The following is a 19,324-nucleotide window of genomic DNA, read 5'->3' as shown; positions in this document are numbered from 1 at the left end:
CCAATACTCTGGGCACCTGATGTAAGGAGGTGACTCATTAGAAAAGATCCTGATGCTGGGAAAGATTGAAGGCAGGAGGAGAAGGGGATGACAGAGGACAAGATGGTTAGATGGCATCACTGACTCAATGGACATGAGTTTGAGTAAGCTCCAGGAGAAGGTGATGGACAGGGAAGCCTGGAGTGCTGCAGTCCATGGGGTCACAGAGAGTTAGACACAGCTGAGCAACTGAATAACAAGGAGACACTGGGCTGGATTTCTTGACTGGCTATATTTCTTGGCTATATTTATAATACTAGTCTTTTACATCTACTATCCATGGAGGAAATTTCTGAAATGACTGTGCATCTACATTGGACACTTGTGTATGTATTATTTGATTTAATATAACATTCAATTTTGAAGCAGATCTTGGGAGGTTGGTTTTTCCTTTTTGTTTTTGTTTTTTTTTTTTTTTCCTGGCAAAGTCAAGTTTCTTGTTAGCTTATAAGACAGATCCAGAGGTAATCCTTAAATTCCTCAGGTCAGTGAAAATGTCATAATTGAAATCTAATTCTGTTCTATGTAGGACAACTATTCACTCTTACTATTTTCTGGGCAGTTGATGGAAACCATCATAGTGAAATAGAACTATCAGCCAAGTTGACAGCATATATATTAAAATCTTCCTCTAGATATATCCCACTGGTTTGGATTTTTAAAATGCCTAAGATGGATACAACTGTGGATGCAGAGAGGTGATCCACAACTTCACAGACTAGTAAATGCCCTGGAAATACCCTTGATGGCTATTCAAAGATAAAAATAAATAACCAGAAATCAGGGTTGTTTTGGTTTTTTTTTTTTTTTGGTTCAAATAAGGAGATTAGTCTTTCCCACATTGGGGGGATTGAAATTTAATTATGAATAATTAAATTTATTTTTAATTTAAAATTTATTTTAATTAAATTTAGCATTTCTTATTTATATAAGGGCCACCAAAATACTGAGAGTCTATATTCTTATTAAGGGACAAGATTTTGGAATAACCAGGATTGATACTTTCAATAATTTTGATTAATTTCATAAATGAAGAGCTCCTCTTAATAGTTTATATCAGAACTTTACAGAAAAGAGAAGGTATATAAGAATGTGGTATTTAACAATAAAACTATAATACTTTAAATAATTGTTACTTTTATTAAGGATAATTCTTTGATGTTTTTTGAAAAGAGAAGAAATTATAGGAAGATAGTGGAGAGTTCATAGTTCATCTCCATCAAGATACTATGATGTCCTGAAATCTTAACTTGGAGGGGCTAGAGTTCCAACATATAATAGTTGTAGGGGTAGCTTTCCCTTAAAGCTTAGGAAACTTGATCTTCAAGGTCCTTTGCTTGCATAAGCCCCTTTCAAGGCAATGATAGTCATATTTTTATGAAATTTTCAAATATATGATATAATTACAAATTGTTTTGGCCACTGTCTCTTGCCCTTTTAACTTGCTCTCTGTTATATGTGTCCTCATATTGATTAAGATTGGGGTAACCATGGACCTTTTTGAACTCAAACCAAGGGGGAGTTGAGTCTGGGGAGTATTTAGTTTGGGTTCAGTAGCTAAATTTATATGATTTCAGTCACTTTCTTTAAAAAATTGTCAAGGCTTAAATATGTCATTTTGAAAAGATAAGGAATGTAAGAAATCACAAACCTTTAATTTGCATGCATGTAAAGGAAAGGTTTAAAGAAAGATCAGATAGAAAAATTAATATAATATGAGACAAAAGCTATAAAAATGAACAATGAAATCAATTGAAATATTCTGACATCAAGAAGAAAACTGTAACAAGATAAATTTCAAATCATACCCAAAGTAGGAAACTATTAAAAGAAAATGATGGATCTAGGATTGAAGCAATGCATAGGCAATTTGATTACTTTGATCATACAAATTATGAACAGAAATAACTCATATTGGAAAAATCTAAACTTCTTACTCATTTGTAGATAAAACAATGGCATTTATGACAAAATACAACTTATAAATTCAGTCATACAGTAAGGATATCCATGAAAACTGGTAATGATGCTGTCAAGTCAACAAATAGCTAAGACGAGTCACTGCAAATCACCTTGAGACAAAAAATGTTAAAATGTCTGAAAGCTTTAAAAAACACTTGGTAGGTATTTCTCCAAATTTGACAATAATCAAACATTTCTATAAAATTATAATGATGAGTTGCAAAGTTTAAAGTCACTTTTATAAACTTCAAATCATTAAAAAATATTTTGATCAACTATGTAACAAGAAAGACTGAATTATCTATTCTTTCTAGATAATATCTTTCTATTCTCTCTAGATAATTACAATACAAAGCCATTTTTATATGAAAAGGTGACCAAGGGTGTAAGTTAAACATGTCAGGGGAACAAAATAGAGAGAGATGCCAGAAGTTATATAATTAAAATTATAATTCTTATAATTTCTTTTTCCCTTAGAAATATTTACTTTTATATTTTGTTTTGTCTTCATCATTTTGCTTTCTTAAAGACCATTGCCCCAATTTTATACCTTTCAGGTGTGCCCAAATCTAGATCTGACTAAATGTGTAATCTTGTGCAAATGTCTAATCTCTGTGCCTCAGTTTCCTCATTTAAAAACGTGAGTAATAATCGTAACCATGTTGTAAAGATTAATTGAGGTAATAATGTATAAAACACTGGGCATGGCACCTCCTAGGTAGTAAGTACTCATTGATAATGATGCTATTAATGTTAATTTAACAGCTATAGCAAAAAGGGAGTAAAAGAATTGGTACACAACATCATCAATAATAATTTGTATCTTATCAGTATTGTGGTGAATTATTCTCTTGGTCCAGAACCAACGCATTCATGTGTTTGTTTGCTTTTTGGTGGACATGACACTTTTCAAGAAGAAAGAGTTTTGGTCCGTTTTCATGAAACATATCACATGCACATAAAAATGTGAGGTTACATTTTTCTTTATTACTGTGTAGTTAGTTGTTGCATCAGATGTAATTAAAATAAACTTTCATTGCTTATATGTTTTATATCTAAGGCAAATCTGTCCACTTCTCTGCTTCACAGATTCTCCGTTTACTGAAAAGTAGACAAGGCTCCCTTACCTGGAAGGCGACTGTATACCACACCCTCTTCCTCTCCCCCGCAGCACTCCAAATCTTTGCTCACAATCTGTCCACCACAGCACTGCTGGCCATGGCCATCATGGAGCCTCCCAGCACAGCAAATCTGCTTTCCTGAGGTGGAGTAAGGCATTCTGCCACAGCAGGAGTTGCCGAGGCCAACGGAAACCCGATTGTGCTGTTCATCTGGACAACATACTTCACCTGTCAATTTAGGACAATAACCATCATCGCATGAGTTAAAAAAATATGCTTTGACTCACAACTAAATGCTATCACAACGATCTTGCAGATGCCAACCAGTTGACAGGATATTGTCATACTGGAGATACAAAATTTCAATACAACTTCAAAATTTTTACATTAAGGTGTATGAACATTTTTGCACTGAAGGTGTATAAATATGTTTCATTTTTGCACTAAAGGTGATAAACATGTATCAACAAACATGTTGAAGGTGTATAAACATGACATATACATATGCCAACTTAGAGGCAAGGCTATGTTGCTTATTTTCTCTCTGACCGCTACTACATGAGCACATGAAATTCTGGTGACACGGCTTAAGTGGCATTATAAAAAGATCTGTGTACAAATACTTTTCTTTTTTTTTTATTAGTTGGAGGCTAATTACTTCACAACATTGCAGTGGGTTTTGTACTTTTCTATCTATTTAGTATAATTTTTTTTGGAAAATGGGATGGATTCAGAAAATAATTATTAATAAATTCATATTGCTTCTGATTACAATTTACTTAATCAAACTATATTTAGTTAATCAAACAAAATATTTCCAGTGAAAAGGTTAATTAAGTGAGAAGAGGTAAAAATACTATATTCAAGTCTGCATGTTAGTATTTTGCTGAACTATGGTGGACACTGAATTTCACTGATATAGTTACATCTACATTTACCCTCCACATGATATTCTGGGAAACCTGAGATAAGAATAAAATAATCTTTTGCCTAGTGCCTTGGGAGGAAAGGGTTCAAATATTCTAAATATCAGTAGTCTGCTTTCTTTTCTTTTCTTGTTTTTTTTGTGTGAAGCATTGCCTAAAAGATAGGAAAACTCTAAACACAGAAAAAAATTTTAGATGGATTTTCTGAAGGATATTTTGGAAAAGACTAATAAGAAACTAGAAGATCTGAAAATCAAACTTCATCTTCCTTTTGTATCTCAGGACCAATTCTGGGTTGACCTCCTTCCTAACCTTCTGAACCGTGACCTCCTCTCCCTTTTGTCTTACTAATTTTCTTCTCCCCACATCTTCAGCAGACCCTTTTCTCTTTCCTCCACTGCCTCTTCTTAAACATATCTTTATCCCTGGATACTATCCCTTCATTAAATCTTATAAGGTATGTGAATATGATGGCCAACCTGGCAGGTTTTACAGATTTAAATCAAGGTCCAGAAATGATTTGCATAATCTAGTTAATAACTTGCCAAACTGTCTTAAGAAAAGGCACAAAATCTGTGAAGAATTAAGGACTGCCTCAGGAATTCATAGTCCTCGACTCCCTGATCTGTCAATTAGCTCATCTTCCTATGAAGCCAGGATATGCCAAAACTTGGTTAGTAAGAGCAAGATGAACTGCTAACCAAAATGATATTTAAAATTTGGGACAATATTTAACTATTGGCTGATATATAAAGAGCACAAAAATAGGACAAGAACTCTTAGCAGTTATCCCTGAGGTCTTTCTTGTTCAAAATTTATTGGTCAAAAACCCATTCCACTAGATGAAATGGACAAATACTAGAAGCATGTAACCTGCCAAGACTAAATCATGAAGAAATATAAAATCTGAATAGACTGATAGCTAGTAACTGGATTGAATCACTAATCAAAACCTCCCACCAAAGAAAAGCCCTGGACTAGATGGCTTCACTGGAGAATTCTCTCAAACAGTCTTTCTTTCTTTCTTTCCATAGCACATTAAATGGATTATACAACATAACCAAGTGGGATTTATTCTTGAAATGCAAGGATAATTCAACATACAAAAAAACATACTCAGTGTAATACTACCATATTAGTGGAATGAAAGAAGGAAAACATATGGCCACCTCACTTGTACAGAAAAAGCATTTGACAAAATTCAAAACTTTTCTATTAGAAAAACAATTAAAAGACCAGAAGTAGGAGAGAATACCTCAACACAATAAAAAGCATATGAGAAAACCCTACAACTAATGTTATACTCAATGTTATACTCAAGAAATCATTTCTTCTAGGATCAGGAAGATGACAAGGATCTGATTTTCACCATTTCTATTCAACATAATATTTAAAGGATAACCAGAACAATTTGGCAAGAAAAAGAAATGAAAGGCATCCGTATTGGAATAAAAGAAGTAAAATTTATATCTGTTCACAGACAATGTAATTTCATGGGTAGAAAACCCTAAAGATTTCACACTCAAAACCCAATCTGAACTAATAAGAGAATTCAGTAGAGTTGCAGCATATAAAGTCAACATACAAAATATATATTATGAAAATAAAAATGAAAAATTTGTAAAGGAAACCTAAAAAATAATTTTATTTACAATAATATAAAAGCACCTAAGAATAAGCTTAATCAAGAAGGTAAAGGAAATGTACAATGAAATCTACAAACTGTGGCTAAAAGAAATAAGATTAAATTGGATAGTGCACATTCAAGGATTAGAAGACCTAATATTGTTAATATGTCAATATGACACAAAGTGATCTGATTCAATGCAATCCCTATTAAAATCCCAATTATACTTCTTGCAGAAATAGAAAAATCAACCTTAATATTCATATGGAGTCTCCAGGTGCCTCAGATAGCCAAACAATCCTAAAAAAGAACAAAGTTGGCAATCTCACATTGCTTGATTTCAAACCTTACAGTAAAGCTACGGTAATCAAAATGATGTGATCCTAGTACAAAGACAGACGCATAAATCAATGGAACCAAATAGAGAGCACAGAAATAAAACCTTGCATAAATAAAACCATCAAACGATTTCCCAAAAGGATGTCAAGACCATTCACTGGGGGAAAGGATCTTCTTTTCAACAAATGTCAGTGGAAAAACTAGACATCCAAATGGAAAGAATGAAGTTGAACCCATATCTTATACCATATACAAAAATTAAATAAAAATGGACCCAAGACCTAAATGTAAAAGCTAAAACCATACACTTTTAAGGAGAAAACATGGGAGAAAAGTTTAATGACATTGGCTTTGGCAATAATTTCTTGGATATGACACCAAAAGCACAGGCAATAACAGGAAAAACAGATCATTTAGACTTCATCAAAATTAAAAAGTATTAGGCATGCAAAGACACTACCAACTGATTAAAACTATGACCCATAGGAGAAAGTAGTTGTAAATCATATATTTAATAAGATACCAACATGCAGAATACATAAAGAACTTCTACAACTCAACAGCAAAAACACGATCCAATTAAAATACGGGCAAACGATACATATGGGCTTCCCTGGTGTCTCTGATGGTAAAGAATCCACCTGCAATGTGGGAGACCTTGGTTCAATCCCTGGTTGGGAAGATCTCTTGGAGGAGGGCATGGCAACCCACCTACTCCAGTATTCTTGCCTGGAGAATCCCCATGGACAGAGGAGCCTGGCGGGCTACAGTCCATGGGGTTGCAAAGAGTCAGACATGACTGAGCAATTAAGCACACACACACACAAAGCATACATGTAGACATTTCTCTAAAGAAGATACATATATATGTGTGTGTGTGTGTGTGTGTGTGTGTGTGTATACACACACACACAAATGACCAATAAGCACAAATAAGTTCAACATTATGAATTAATAGGGAAATGTGTATCAAAATCACAATGAGATACTATTTCACGCCCAGTTATGGTTACTATAAAAACAAAACAAAAAGAGAAAACAACAAGTGTTAGCAAGAAAATGGGGAAATTGGAACCCTGTGCACTGCTGTTGAGAATGCAAAATGGTGCAGCCACTGTGGATAACACTATAGCAGTGCCTCAAAAAATTAAACACAGAGTTACCATATAATATTGGAATTCCATTTTTTGCGTATATAGCCAAAAAATCAAAAGCAAGGACTTGAATAGATAGTTGTACAGCAATGTGTACAACAGCCTTATTCACAACAGTCAAGACATGTAAGCAGCTCAAATGTCCATCCTCAGATGAACAGATAAACCAAATGTTGTAAATACATACAATGGAATATCATTCAGCCTGAAATAGGAAGGAAATTCTGACGTGTGCTACAACATGGATGAACCTTGAAAACATTAAGTGAAGTAAGCCAGTCACAAAAGGACCAATATTACATGATTCTACTTACATGAAGTACCCAGGGAAAAGGAGAAAGGATTTACTGAGAACAGTGAAGTAATTGTATTTGTTATGTTTTTCTAGGTGAGAGGCTTCTTCTCTCTCGTCTGCAATGTAGTTCCCATTTCTTAAATCTTTGCAGCTAGAGAATGAGCAGTGTCCCTTGTTGGAAGACTTTCTTTACCATAATGTGTCATATGGTCCAGGGGCAGCATCATTTAATTAAACATCACTTAGGACAATGGTGGGCTTAGAAGAACAGTGTATATACTTATATGGGGAAAACCAATCCTTAAAAAAAATACCCACTTCTGAGTGTAACAAATATCAATTGGATATTTCAGTCATATTTTCCTGAATCCCTCAGAATGTTATTCAGTTACTGACAGAAGAAAAGGCTTCATAAAAAGAGGTGTGGATTATATCAATGAGAAGTAAAACTGATTTTTTTCCTTTCAAAAAAGGGCTATTAGACATAAGATACAGGGATCAGTCACCTTCTCATTAACCTCTCAAAATGAATCTATTTCACTACAGGCTTGAAAATGTTTTCTCTTTAAAAGCTACCATGCAGTCTTAACAGTTAATTGTTATTCTTATCAAAGAATGACCCACATTAACATTTAGCTTGAGGTCATTAGCATATTTATAAAAAAAAAGTGGGGGAGTGGAAAGTGCATTCTTTTCTCTGCTGCTCTTTGTTATGGGGTTCTATGGAGGAAAGTTGTGAGGAAAAAATGAAGTCAACATTATTCACCAAAATGAGATAAATATTATTCACCAATATTTCAGACTTGTCTAGAAATATCAAAATGCCTAGATCTGTCTCAGTCTTGAACTGGCAGACTACTGAGTGAATTTTAATTACACTGAAATAGAAGATAGTTTGTGGCTTCCCTGGTGGCTCAGTGGTAAAGAATCCGCCTGCAATGCAGGAGATGTGGGTTTGACCCCCGGGTGGGGAAGATCCTCTGGAAAAGGAAATTGCAACCCACTCCAATATTCTTGTCTGGAAAATCCCATGGACAGAGAAGCCTGGCAAGTTACAGCCCACAGGGTAGCAAAGAGCCAGACACAACTTAGTGACTAAAACCACCAAACAATAAGATGGTGTCGGGTCAACATGTTTTTCTTTCATGATGTAAACAGTGTTAAACCAGGTAATAAAGACCATTGGCTAAAGACTGAGGTCACAATACAATATCTTCAATTAGGTACATTGAGATTAGTGATTGGAGCAAAACATTCTCTTTGATTATCCTATAAGATTGCAGTTTTTCCCTTTGATATCAAGGTAGGCATCCTAATCCTCTGAAAAATTAACCACTTAAAAGATCCAAATGTGGCCAATACTCAACAGAAAGGCTTGTATAACATCAATAAATGACCTTTGAGCTTCCAGGACTTATTTCATTTTTGGACCTTCTCTGGGGAAAAAAAAGTTGAATTTTATTTGGAAATAGAATATAAGTAGATTGTTTTATTAGTTCAAGATTTGCCAATTTGTGTTAGGATTGAGAAAGATGATGGGCAAATCTCTGAGGTGTTCATAGCTTTGACAAATGTAATCAAGTGATTTTCATCAATTTTAAGGCAAAGTGGATATTTTTCAGAGTTGGGATAGTTCTTTGCAAATCACAACTTATTAAAAATTATAATGTGACTTGGAGATAAAAATGCAATTAGAGGAAAGCCTAATATGACCTATTGGTCTGAAGAATGGGAAGGATAGGACAGCAGAAAATTTTCATCTCACATCTGTGGTTGTAATTTTGAAGGCAATTTTTTTTTTTTTTTTTGCAAAGGAGGAAAGATGTGAAATATAGTTGAAAATTCCCAAAGTGCAAATTATTTTGAGAGAGTAAAGAATTTGACAGTGTCTGATTGGTTGCCTAACACTATGACTTGTAGTATAACAAAGTTAAGACTTTAATCGTTAGTTACATCACCATTTTGTTTTCTTACTTGGAAAATCCAGTTGATTAAGAGTCCCTTAATTATGAAAGTATTTTCTTGCATAATAATTCGAAAAAAATAGTACTTTTACAAAGAATTACGAAAGCATCTTTGTGGAAGAATCATAAATAATAGTACTTTAACAAAGGTAGGTTTTCAAAATAATTAATCTATGTGAATTTGGGCATGTTATTGATCCTTTTTGAACCTCTTTCTATGTTAGGAAACTTGAAATAAAATACCAGTGTCCTATAGTTGTGAAAAAAATACATGGCATCATATCATAATTAAAATCTTGAATACAGAGCATGCCAGATGCTTGTTGTTTCACAAATGTTTTATAAATGCCAATTGTTGTCTTTATTTTCAGTTATAGATATTGGAAGCTGTTTTGAGTAGTTGAATTTGGAAAATGGCTTATTCAGTCAGCTGATAAGATAGAAGGAAAAGAAGGTGAGGAGGGAAAAATTCCTGATTGCTATTCTTTACTAATCCCACCTTGCTCTGCCAGGTGTAGAGTAACAAGAGGTACTGACAATGGGCTAGCCTCAGATAAATGGAATTTGTGATAACCACCCACCTAAGAACAATGCCATTCCAATCCAAAAGAAAGGTAATGCCAAAGAATGTTCAAACTCCCACACAATTGCACTCATCTTACATGTAAGCAAAGCAATGCTAAAAATTCTCCAAGCTAGGCTTCAACATTATGTGACCCAAGAACTTCCAGATTTCAAGTTGGATTTGAAAAGGCAGAGGAACCAGACATCAAATTGGCAACATATGTGGGATCATAGAAAAAGCAAGAGAATTCCAGAAAACATCTGCTTCTGCTTCATTGACTGCATTAAAGCCTTTGACTGTGTGGATCACAACAAACTGTGGAAAAGTCTTACAGAGATGGGAATACCAGACAACCTTACCTGCCTCCTGAGAAACCTGTATGTAGGTCAAGAAGCAACAGTTAGAACCAGACATGAAATAAAAGACTGGTTCAAAATTGGGAAGAGTACATCAAGGCTGTATATTGTCACCCTGCTTATTTAACTTCTATGCAGAGAACATCATGCAAAATGCCAGGCTGGAGGAAGCACAAGCTGGAATCAAGGTTGCAAGGAGAAATATCAATATCCTTAGATATCCAGGTGACACCACCCTTATGTCAGAAAGCAAAGAGGAACTAAAGAGCTTCTTGATGAAAGTGAAAGAGGAGAGTGAAAAAACAGGCTTAAAACTCAACGTTCAAAAAATGAAGATCATGGAATCTGGTCCCATCACTCCATGGCAAATACAAATGGGAAACAATGGAAACAGTGAGAGACTTTATTTTCTTGGACTCCAAAATCACTGTAGATGGTGACTGCAGCCATGAAATAAGAAGACACTAGCTCCTTGGAAGAAAAGCTGTAACCAACCTAGACAGCATATTAAAAAGCAGAGACATTACTTTGCTGACAAAGGGCCATGTAGTCAAAGCTATGGTTTTTCCAGTATCATGTATGGATGTGAGAGTTGGACCATAAAGAGGGCTGGGCGCCAAATTGATGCTTTTCGACTGTGGTGTTGAAGAAGACTCTTGAGAGTAGCTTGGGCTGCAAGGAGATCAAATCAGTCAATTCTAAAGGAAATCAATCCTGAATATTCATTAGAAGAACTGATTCTGAAGCTGAAACTTCAATACTTTGGCCACCTGATGCAAAGTGCCAACTCATTGGAAAAGATTCTTGATGCTCGGAAAGATTGAAGGCAGGAGGAGAAGGGGACGACAGAGGACAAGATGGGTTGATGGCATCACTGACTCAATGGACATGAGTTTGAGCAAGCTCCGAGAGATGGTGAAGGACAGGGAAGCCTGGCAAGGTGCTGTCCATGGGGTCACCAAGAGTCAGACATGACTGAGCAACTGAACAGCAACAATAAGAAAAAACGCATGCACCATTCAGAAGAGAAATGGAGAAAATGGAGAACAGTTTCATGGAGTGATACACCAAGAAATTCAGAGTTTATGATGAAGTACTCAGACATGTGAATAAAGTCATAAAAAAGGCAGTTACCCAGCTCTCCAGATATATTTCTTTATGTAGTACATATAACAAGTCCCTTGTATTTCCTCTCTGGTTTGTGCTTTGTCTTGCTTATATTTAAAGAAAGCTGAAACAGGAAATGATATCTAAAACCAAACGCTGGCTATGTTCTAGTGGCTACTATTAGCTATGTTTTTTTTTTTGGTGGGGAGGTGCTTAAAACAATTCACTGACATAAATCATGTGTTTGCTTTTCCTGGTTCCCAAGATTACTGAGTATATCTGGAAATTATCCTCACCTGGTAGAATTCTAACATAATACCCTGAGCAACACTGATGATTTGATTGTGTCTCTCGTATGCGGCCACCACAACAAACTCCAGTTGAGTTCAAAACAAATGCTATGTACTTCTCTTCACAACAGGCATGTCCAGGCTGAAGGTCATGGAGAGCTCCATTACAACAAACCTAAAATTTGAGGATCAGATGTAAAAGAAACAGTTTTATTAAGAGTATCATACCACCATATCTTATGTGATACTGTTGTTATCTAATAAGGCCTTGACCTTAGATCAAATGTAGCATATTTCTGATAAAAATTCAAACGTTTAAAAAATACATATTCTGAATATCATTCAAATTCTATCATTGCAATTCAATACAATGTAGCTTCTTTAGCCTTCGACCATGCTTTGTGCTCTATTATAATATGCTATAAATATGAATTATCTTTTGAATGTCAGTGCTTCCAATGTGAAGATGATTTTGAATTGCAAATGAGCAATTTCTTTCATATATATGTTTTTATTTTAATGATTGTTAAACAGTACCACATCTATGGAAACCTGTCTCTTATTGCTCATTTTTTAATACCTTATATTTTCCTTATACTAATTTATATGACTACTTATTGGTGAATCCAATCTTCAGACAAAGCAATCTCAACAGTGTCCAACATTTATATATATATATAATGTATGCATATATGCATATTTATGAATGTACATATAATGTGTATACATATATGTATGTATATGTATATACATGTAAGGAAATTTATATGGGAAATAATTTTGAAAAGTCCTTTTAACAATGTGTTTTCTCCAGGAGCTGTGGAAGAAATTATGTGCTCGAACAATCAAATAACTACTGTGCATGCTCACTTGAGGTCTGAGAGACTGACACTCTGTATCTAGGACAAATGAGACACTGAACATGAGATGTAGCCTCAGAACCTGTACTTGGCATCAGTTACATTAATTAGATAGATGCTTCCTGGGGCAGACAAAATCAACCACTGTTTAAGAGGTGCTTCTCTTTTTCTTCTTTGCTCACTGTTACTTCAGCCTGCACCAACATTTGATTCACGCTCTATCCAGAGAGTAGAGTATGAAATAACTAAGTGTGAAGGCAAGCTTAGTACTTCATTCATTTCTCAGAAGTGACCAAAGAGCAAGGAAACTGGGCAGAAATCTATTTCTGTGGTTCCTCAGGTAGCCCTGGTAAACCAACTGGAATAAGTTGGTTTTGTTGTTTAGTTATTAGCAATGAAGAGTCAAAATCAGTCTGATTCCAAGGACAAATTGCATGACTCCATTCTTTAACGCCACATTCTGAATGAACAGTAAAATTTCAAATTACGCTCCATTTTAAAGAACTAAGGAAAAACTCTTTGTGTTTATTTGAGATTTAGGAATGGTGGACATTTTTGCTTGCAGGGTAAAACAATACATACCTTCTTCTTGTTTTATGACAGTAACCTAAAATTGTGCCGTGGGTTGTATAATCTTAAAGCACCTATTAAAGTTCCATTCACATACAGAGTTCTTAGACACCAAAGCACATCCACCAGTCTTTTCCTTCAGAGTCTCTAGGACTTACCATTCTTTTAAATATTCAAGTATTTATTTATTGATGGATCTTCACATCTGATTTCCTTCCATATGTTCATTGCCAATGCCATTCTCAGGCTCCTTCAGTCACATAAAACTTATGCCTTTCTTTTAACACACTCTGGTTTTGATCTTTGAGGGGGGCCCCAAAAGGAACATTTTCAAGAAATGATTTCTTTTGAGATGTTTGCCCCTGAACAGAATATTTCTTAATCTTCTAATTTAAAGTTCATTGGCTGAGGAAACAATTTTAGTAACTTGAGCTGGTAAGGTGTAGCTAATATTGATACAGGCAGCCTGTTCCTTGCTCTAGGTTTTCCAGAAGTAATTTTGTAATCTAGTGATTCTCAAAGTGCAGTCACTAGACCAGATGAAGGAGGCCTCACCTGAAAACCTGTTAGAAATGCAAATTCTCATGCTCTATCCAAGACTTACTCTGGGGGTGGGACCTCCAGGTATGATACTCACTAAGGTTTGAGATCCATGGCTGTAACCAAATAGGGAAGCTTGTATAACTATTACAGATGATTCTGATGTATATAATGATTTAGCCAAAAGGCTCTTAGACTCACAAGAAGTCTATTTTCTACCTCCCTTCAACCTCTCACCCAGGAAATACATATTGATTGTTAACTGTAGACAGAAATTTACAAACAAATTTTTTTCTCTTGAGATTGTAATTGACTTCCTTTATTCTCTTTCACTGACAAAACCTGCATATGCCCTTAATCCTTTAAACAAAAGTATGCATCAAAGTTTCCTTTCTCTTGGAAAATGTTTTTAACAGAAAAATTTATTCTAGCATGTTTTTTTCTCAGAAATCCTAAATTTCATTTTATGAAAGCATATTCACCAGATGGCATACATTTAATGGCTTAAAATGATATAGAACTTGGGCTTAATGACAATTCTGGAGCCTAAATGTCAAAAAAAAAGTATAGTTAGTAACTACTAGTTTTATAACATTTCTTAGATGAAAACTGCTTAGCCAGTGTCAGCAATAATAATACGTATTTTAATCCACATTACTTCAACAATTCACTTTCTTAATTACTGAATCCTTTTGCAGTGAATCTTTTGAATTTAGTAGTAGCTTTAGTCATTTCATGTGTGATGTTGTTGACAAATAGGAATGTTATTTCATTATGTGAAATCCTATCTTCAAACTAAGGATTTTCTGCATCATTTGTCAATAAAAACCATTTATAAACTCCTCTGTCTAGCTGTATTATTGATTTGATTTTTAAACTGAAACTAATATGAACATTAATCTGCAAATGGCCATAGTTTAAAAATATTTCAGACAAACCATGAAAGGTCTGGCTCACAGTTACTCATCAGTGTCATGTAAAACAGCCACTTGTAGCTGAATGAATTTGTTGTAAAGAATATTCAACTCACTCAATCAAGCACAAATTTGGGAGGTTCCTTATCATTTCAATAAGCTCATTTTTTTTTCTATTAAGATGATGAAAAATGAGAAGGCTAAAATGCTCATGAGGAAGATGTGATTTTTATAGGCATCCTTTCTTTTCCACAGGGTCTTCTTGTTAGACCAGTGGAAATACTGAACATGATAAACCATGGTTTAAGAAGCAAGTGATTTCAGCCCAGAGAATGTAGTGGGAAAAACACATTTTACTGACTCGTTTGAAAAGATTTACCTTAGCCTCAGGGGAGTAGCACCTGGTTCCACAAAGAGGTTCATGTTTTTGACACCCCACTGCCTTACAGAGTCCACCAGTGTGGTCCTTCATTAACTTCTTAGTTTTAGAGCATGGGCGCCACGTTTTCCGTAAGAGATCATATCCAAGAATGATGCCACTTGGCCTCCCTGGAGACATCCAATCAATTTGAAGGGATCTGCAATGGACAGAATAATCAATCATTCTGAAAAAGACAACATTTGACTTTGCTGCTATCAGCCTGACCTACTTTTCAATTAGTCTATCAGTTTGGTCAAAAGGTCTATTTCATCAACAACTTCCTAATGAAAAATCTGGAGCAAAAGAATATACACACTCATATGCTACCACCATAGGCTATGTTTTGAGAATCAACCAAAATCATTTAAGCTCTTGGGAGAAAAACACCATGACATGAGTTCGGTGGTCTCCCACTTTAAATTTCAGAGGCAAAAAGAATGTATTATTGTTTGTGGCTAGTCAGTAAAAGCAACAGAAAATTTTGGTTGATAAATTAAAATAAGACACAAATAATGTGATGTAGTAAATAGGATGGGCTTCCCAATCCCAAGTGGCAGTAGTGTAAAGAATCCGCCTGCCATTGCAGGAGATGTAAGAGACACGGGTTAGATCCCTAAGTGGGGAAGAGCGCCTGGAGGAGGGCATGGAAATCCAGTCCAGGATTCTTGTCTGGAGAATGCTATGAACAGAGGAGCCTGGCAAGCTATAGTCCAGAGGGTTGCAAAGAGTTGGACAGGACTGAAACAACTTAGCAGGCACACAAAGTAAATAGCATGGAAATTAGAATATGCAGCAGACCTAAACCCTACTCACAATTTCCACTCCTTTGCCTTCCTTCCCTCAGCTAGGACTAGCCATGTGACCCTCTGCTGCTCAAAGAGATGCAACCAGAAGATGTTAAGAGTCTAATTAAGGTCCCTAGGAAATTTTATCTTCCTTGATGTGGCTGTGGCCTTTTCCCCTTTTCTCTCTTTCTACTAAATATGATGTCTGAAATTTCAGCAGTCACTTCAATTACCTTGCAATCATTTGAGAAAGGCCATGCAAAGCACAAAGATGCCCCTGAGGTATTTGGTATAACTGAACCAATGCCAACAACAATCTACCTCTAGAACTACTTACTTGAGCCTCTACTGTTGGTCATTTTGTCACATAGACAAAGTGCATGACCAAATTGATAAAATCTTTTTTATCAGTTGATAAGTTAACAATTGATAACATTTATCAATAAATTTATCAACATGTACTATTTATACATTTTATCAACTGATATAATTGATATGCTCCCTCCAAATATACTCTATCTTAATTTTTGACTCACAAAAACAGATTTAATTTTCTAATTGTTCTTTATATACCATTATCAGATATGCTTTGTGGTCAGAAATTCAGAAATTGGAGATTCCCATAATAAACTTCTTTATATCACTATGTTCTTGAAGATGTTTAAGTTTTAAAAATTGAGTCACAATTTATTCTAAACATATAAGCATCCTATTTTTGGTGGTTTGGTAAACAATGGAGGCATAACATCGTACCAAAACTGCATTTTCAATGATCTATTAGTATTTCATCTGCTGTTCTGAATGAGATCATAGCATCAAGTTTTCAAAGAAGAGTCAATCTGGAATGAAATTATTTACTCTCATACTAATGTACAGAACTTTATTTTAGCACTTACATCTACTTGTCAGAATGATTCAGCCTAGATGACATACCTGTACAATCTTTAATATTTTAAGAAAATCTATAAACAGAAAGTAAAGATTTTAACAAAGCCCCAGAGATTTTGATAAGACATATTCTTGCAATTTAGCAGGGTAAAGAAAGGCTACTATGTGCAGAACATCAGGCAAACATAAAATAATTACTTTTGTTCTTATTGTTTTCAAAAATAGGAATGGAACTCTGACATTCAAGATTGATTTTTATAATTCTAGAATCTTCAACCATAACAACCATTCATACATAGTTTTAGGTTAGCTTTACCTATGAAACATTTCAATAACTACTTTGAAGAATAACAAGCACATGTGAGCTTAGTCCTTATACTCGAACAATATTAAAATATTATCACAATAACTTATGTTGACCATCCTTCTGACATTGTGCCAAATATATTTTTGCTATACTTTCCATTGTAAGAAAAAGTGTGTCTTTACAGGCCAAATTACTGAACTCTATCAGAATTCTAAGTGACATTACATATTAGGAATTCAATTAGGCCCAAACATTTACATTAAAAAGCAGCAGTCAAGATAAACCTTGACATTTTAATAGACTGCTGAAAAAGAAAAAAAAAGAAAATTATTTCATTTTCTTGGAGGTACAAACACAACACATTCACTAATAAGACTCTGTAGATAAGAAATTAATGTCACCTATGAGAGAACAGTTTCATAGGTGACTTGTATATTCACCATTATTATTCTAAGGTATTTATACAACTCTCAAAATTAATTCCACATTTTTTTCAGATACCTCTTCTGTATTCATTGCATAACCAGCTACAGAAAAGACTACCTTTAAGTGACATTCAAGGGTCTGACTTATCTACAAAAGCTGGTAAACTAGCAAAGTCTAGAAAATACCATTTCTAGTCAGTATAACTTCTCTTTTTTTGCACAGCATAACTAGGAAGAGAGACCACATGTATTTTTAGTGCTAGCATGAAAAGTTTTGATGTTGAGGATCTGAGTTAGGTACACTAATATAAATGATCAAAGAAAAATAGGGGGCTTAGCACCTGTCTACCTCTCATTAGAGCCCATGAGAGTGACACTGAAAAAATCTTTTGGTTTGAAATGAAAGACATCTCTGAGAAATACACACATTAACTGGATTAATGGTTCCATTGCTTTGATGTTGGAGAGTAAAATAGAAGGAACATTCTTAAACCATATGAATTAATGTGAAATATTGAAGAGACAATCTGAAGTTTGTCTTTTAAAATAAACAATTTATCTACAGAAAGAAAGAAAAGAAAGTGAAGTCGCTCAGTCGTGTCTGATTCTTTGCAACCCCATGGACTGTAGCTTACCAGGTTCCTCCATCCATGGAATTTTTCAGGCAAGAGTACTGGAGTGGGTTGCCATTTCCTTCTCCAAAGGATCTTCCTGACCCAGGGATCAAACCCAGGTCTCCCCAATTGCAGGCAGACGCTTTATCAGCTGAGCCACCAGGGAAACTCTAATTTATCTACAAATTGTTATAAATAGCTCCAGATTCCTTGAACTTGTTTACAGAGGCCTTTTAAAAATGCCTACACAACTAGGTCATTTTTGTCAGTGCACTCAACTTCTTCAAATACTATTCCAGATTGTGGTTATCAAAAATGATCGGGGCACCTTTAAGACTAAATAAATGTAATATGATGACAATATTATTTATCTGCTCTCAAATCAAGCTATTGAATGTTTAATTCTCCACTAGAATGTTTAGCATAACTATGTGCTATGTGCTAAGTCACTTCAGTCATGTCTGACTCTGTGACCCTACAGACTGTAGTCCACCAGGCTCCTCTGTCCATGGGATTCTCCAGGCATGAAACCTGGAGTGGGCGGCCATGCTCTTCTCCAGGGGATCTTCCTGACCCAGGGGTAAAACCTGCATCTCTTATGTCTCCGGTACTAGCAGGTGGGTTCTTTACCACTAGCGCCACCTGGGAAGCCTTAGCATAACTAAGAAGTGAAGATGCTCGGTCGTGTCCGACTCTTTGCAACCCCATGGACTGTAACCTAACAGGCTCCTCCCTCCATGGGATTTTCCAGGCAAGAATACTGAAATGGGTTGCTATTTCTTTCTCCAGGAGCTCTTCCCAACCCAGGGATCGAACCTGGGTCTCCCGCACTGCAGATAAACTCTTTACCATCTGAGCCACAAGGTAAGCTTTAGCATAACTGGTAGTAAGTAAAATATCAAAAGGTAGAACTCTATGTCCTTAAGTATTAGGGGATATAAAAAATGCATACCAGAAACATGTCAAATTACACTTCACAGCAGTGTAAAGGCAAGTGTTTAGGCATGTAGTTCAAGCTACAAGTATTACATTGCTGTTGTCCAGTCACTGAGTCAAGTCTGACTCCTTGTGACCCCATGGACTGTAACACGTCAGGCTTCCCTTGTCCTTCACTATCTCCCAGAGTTTGCTCAAACTCATGTCCATTGAGTCGGTGATGTCATCCAATCATCTCATCTTCTGTCACCCCCTTCTCCTTCTGGCCTCAATCTTTCTCAGCCTCAGGGTCTTTTCCAGTGAGTTTACTCTCTGCATC

At 35.4% G+C, this 19,324-nt stretch overlaps 1 protein-coding gene across 1 annotated transcript in view; it reads right to left on the bottom strand.

The window, feature by feature from the left end:
- USH2A (usherin) overlaps window positions 1–19,324 on the bottom strand; it is a 903,825-nt gene that overhangs the window by 228,697 nt on the left and 655,804 nt on the right. Inside the window, exons 47-49 of the mRNA XM_070474523.1 lie at window positions 15,009–15,207; window positions 11,752–11,920; window positions 3,129–3,350 (exon numbers count right to left, since the gene is read on the bottom strand). Of these exons, the coding sequence (XP_070330624.1) occupies window positions 3,129–3,350; window positions 11,752–11,920; window positions 15,009–15,207 (590 nt within the window). The remainder of the gene's footprint in view (window positions 1–3,128; window positions 3,351–11,751; window positions 11,921–15,008; window positions 15,208–19,324) is intronic.

This window comes from Odocoileus virginianus, chromosome 11 (genome assembly GCF_023699985.2).
Source record: "Odocoileus virginianus isolate 20LAN1187 ecotype Illinois chromosome 11, Ovbor_1.2, whole genome shotgun sequence".
In the NCBI taxonomy this organism is placed as follows: domain Eukaryota; kingdom Metazoa; phylum Chordata; class Mammalia; order Artiodactyla; family Cervidae; genus Odocoileus; species Odocoileus virginianus.
Note: the sequence above shows the minus strand (reverse complement) of the source record. Positions and strands in the feature narration are given on the sequence as shown.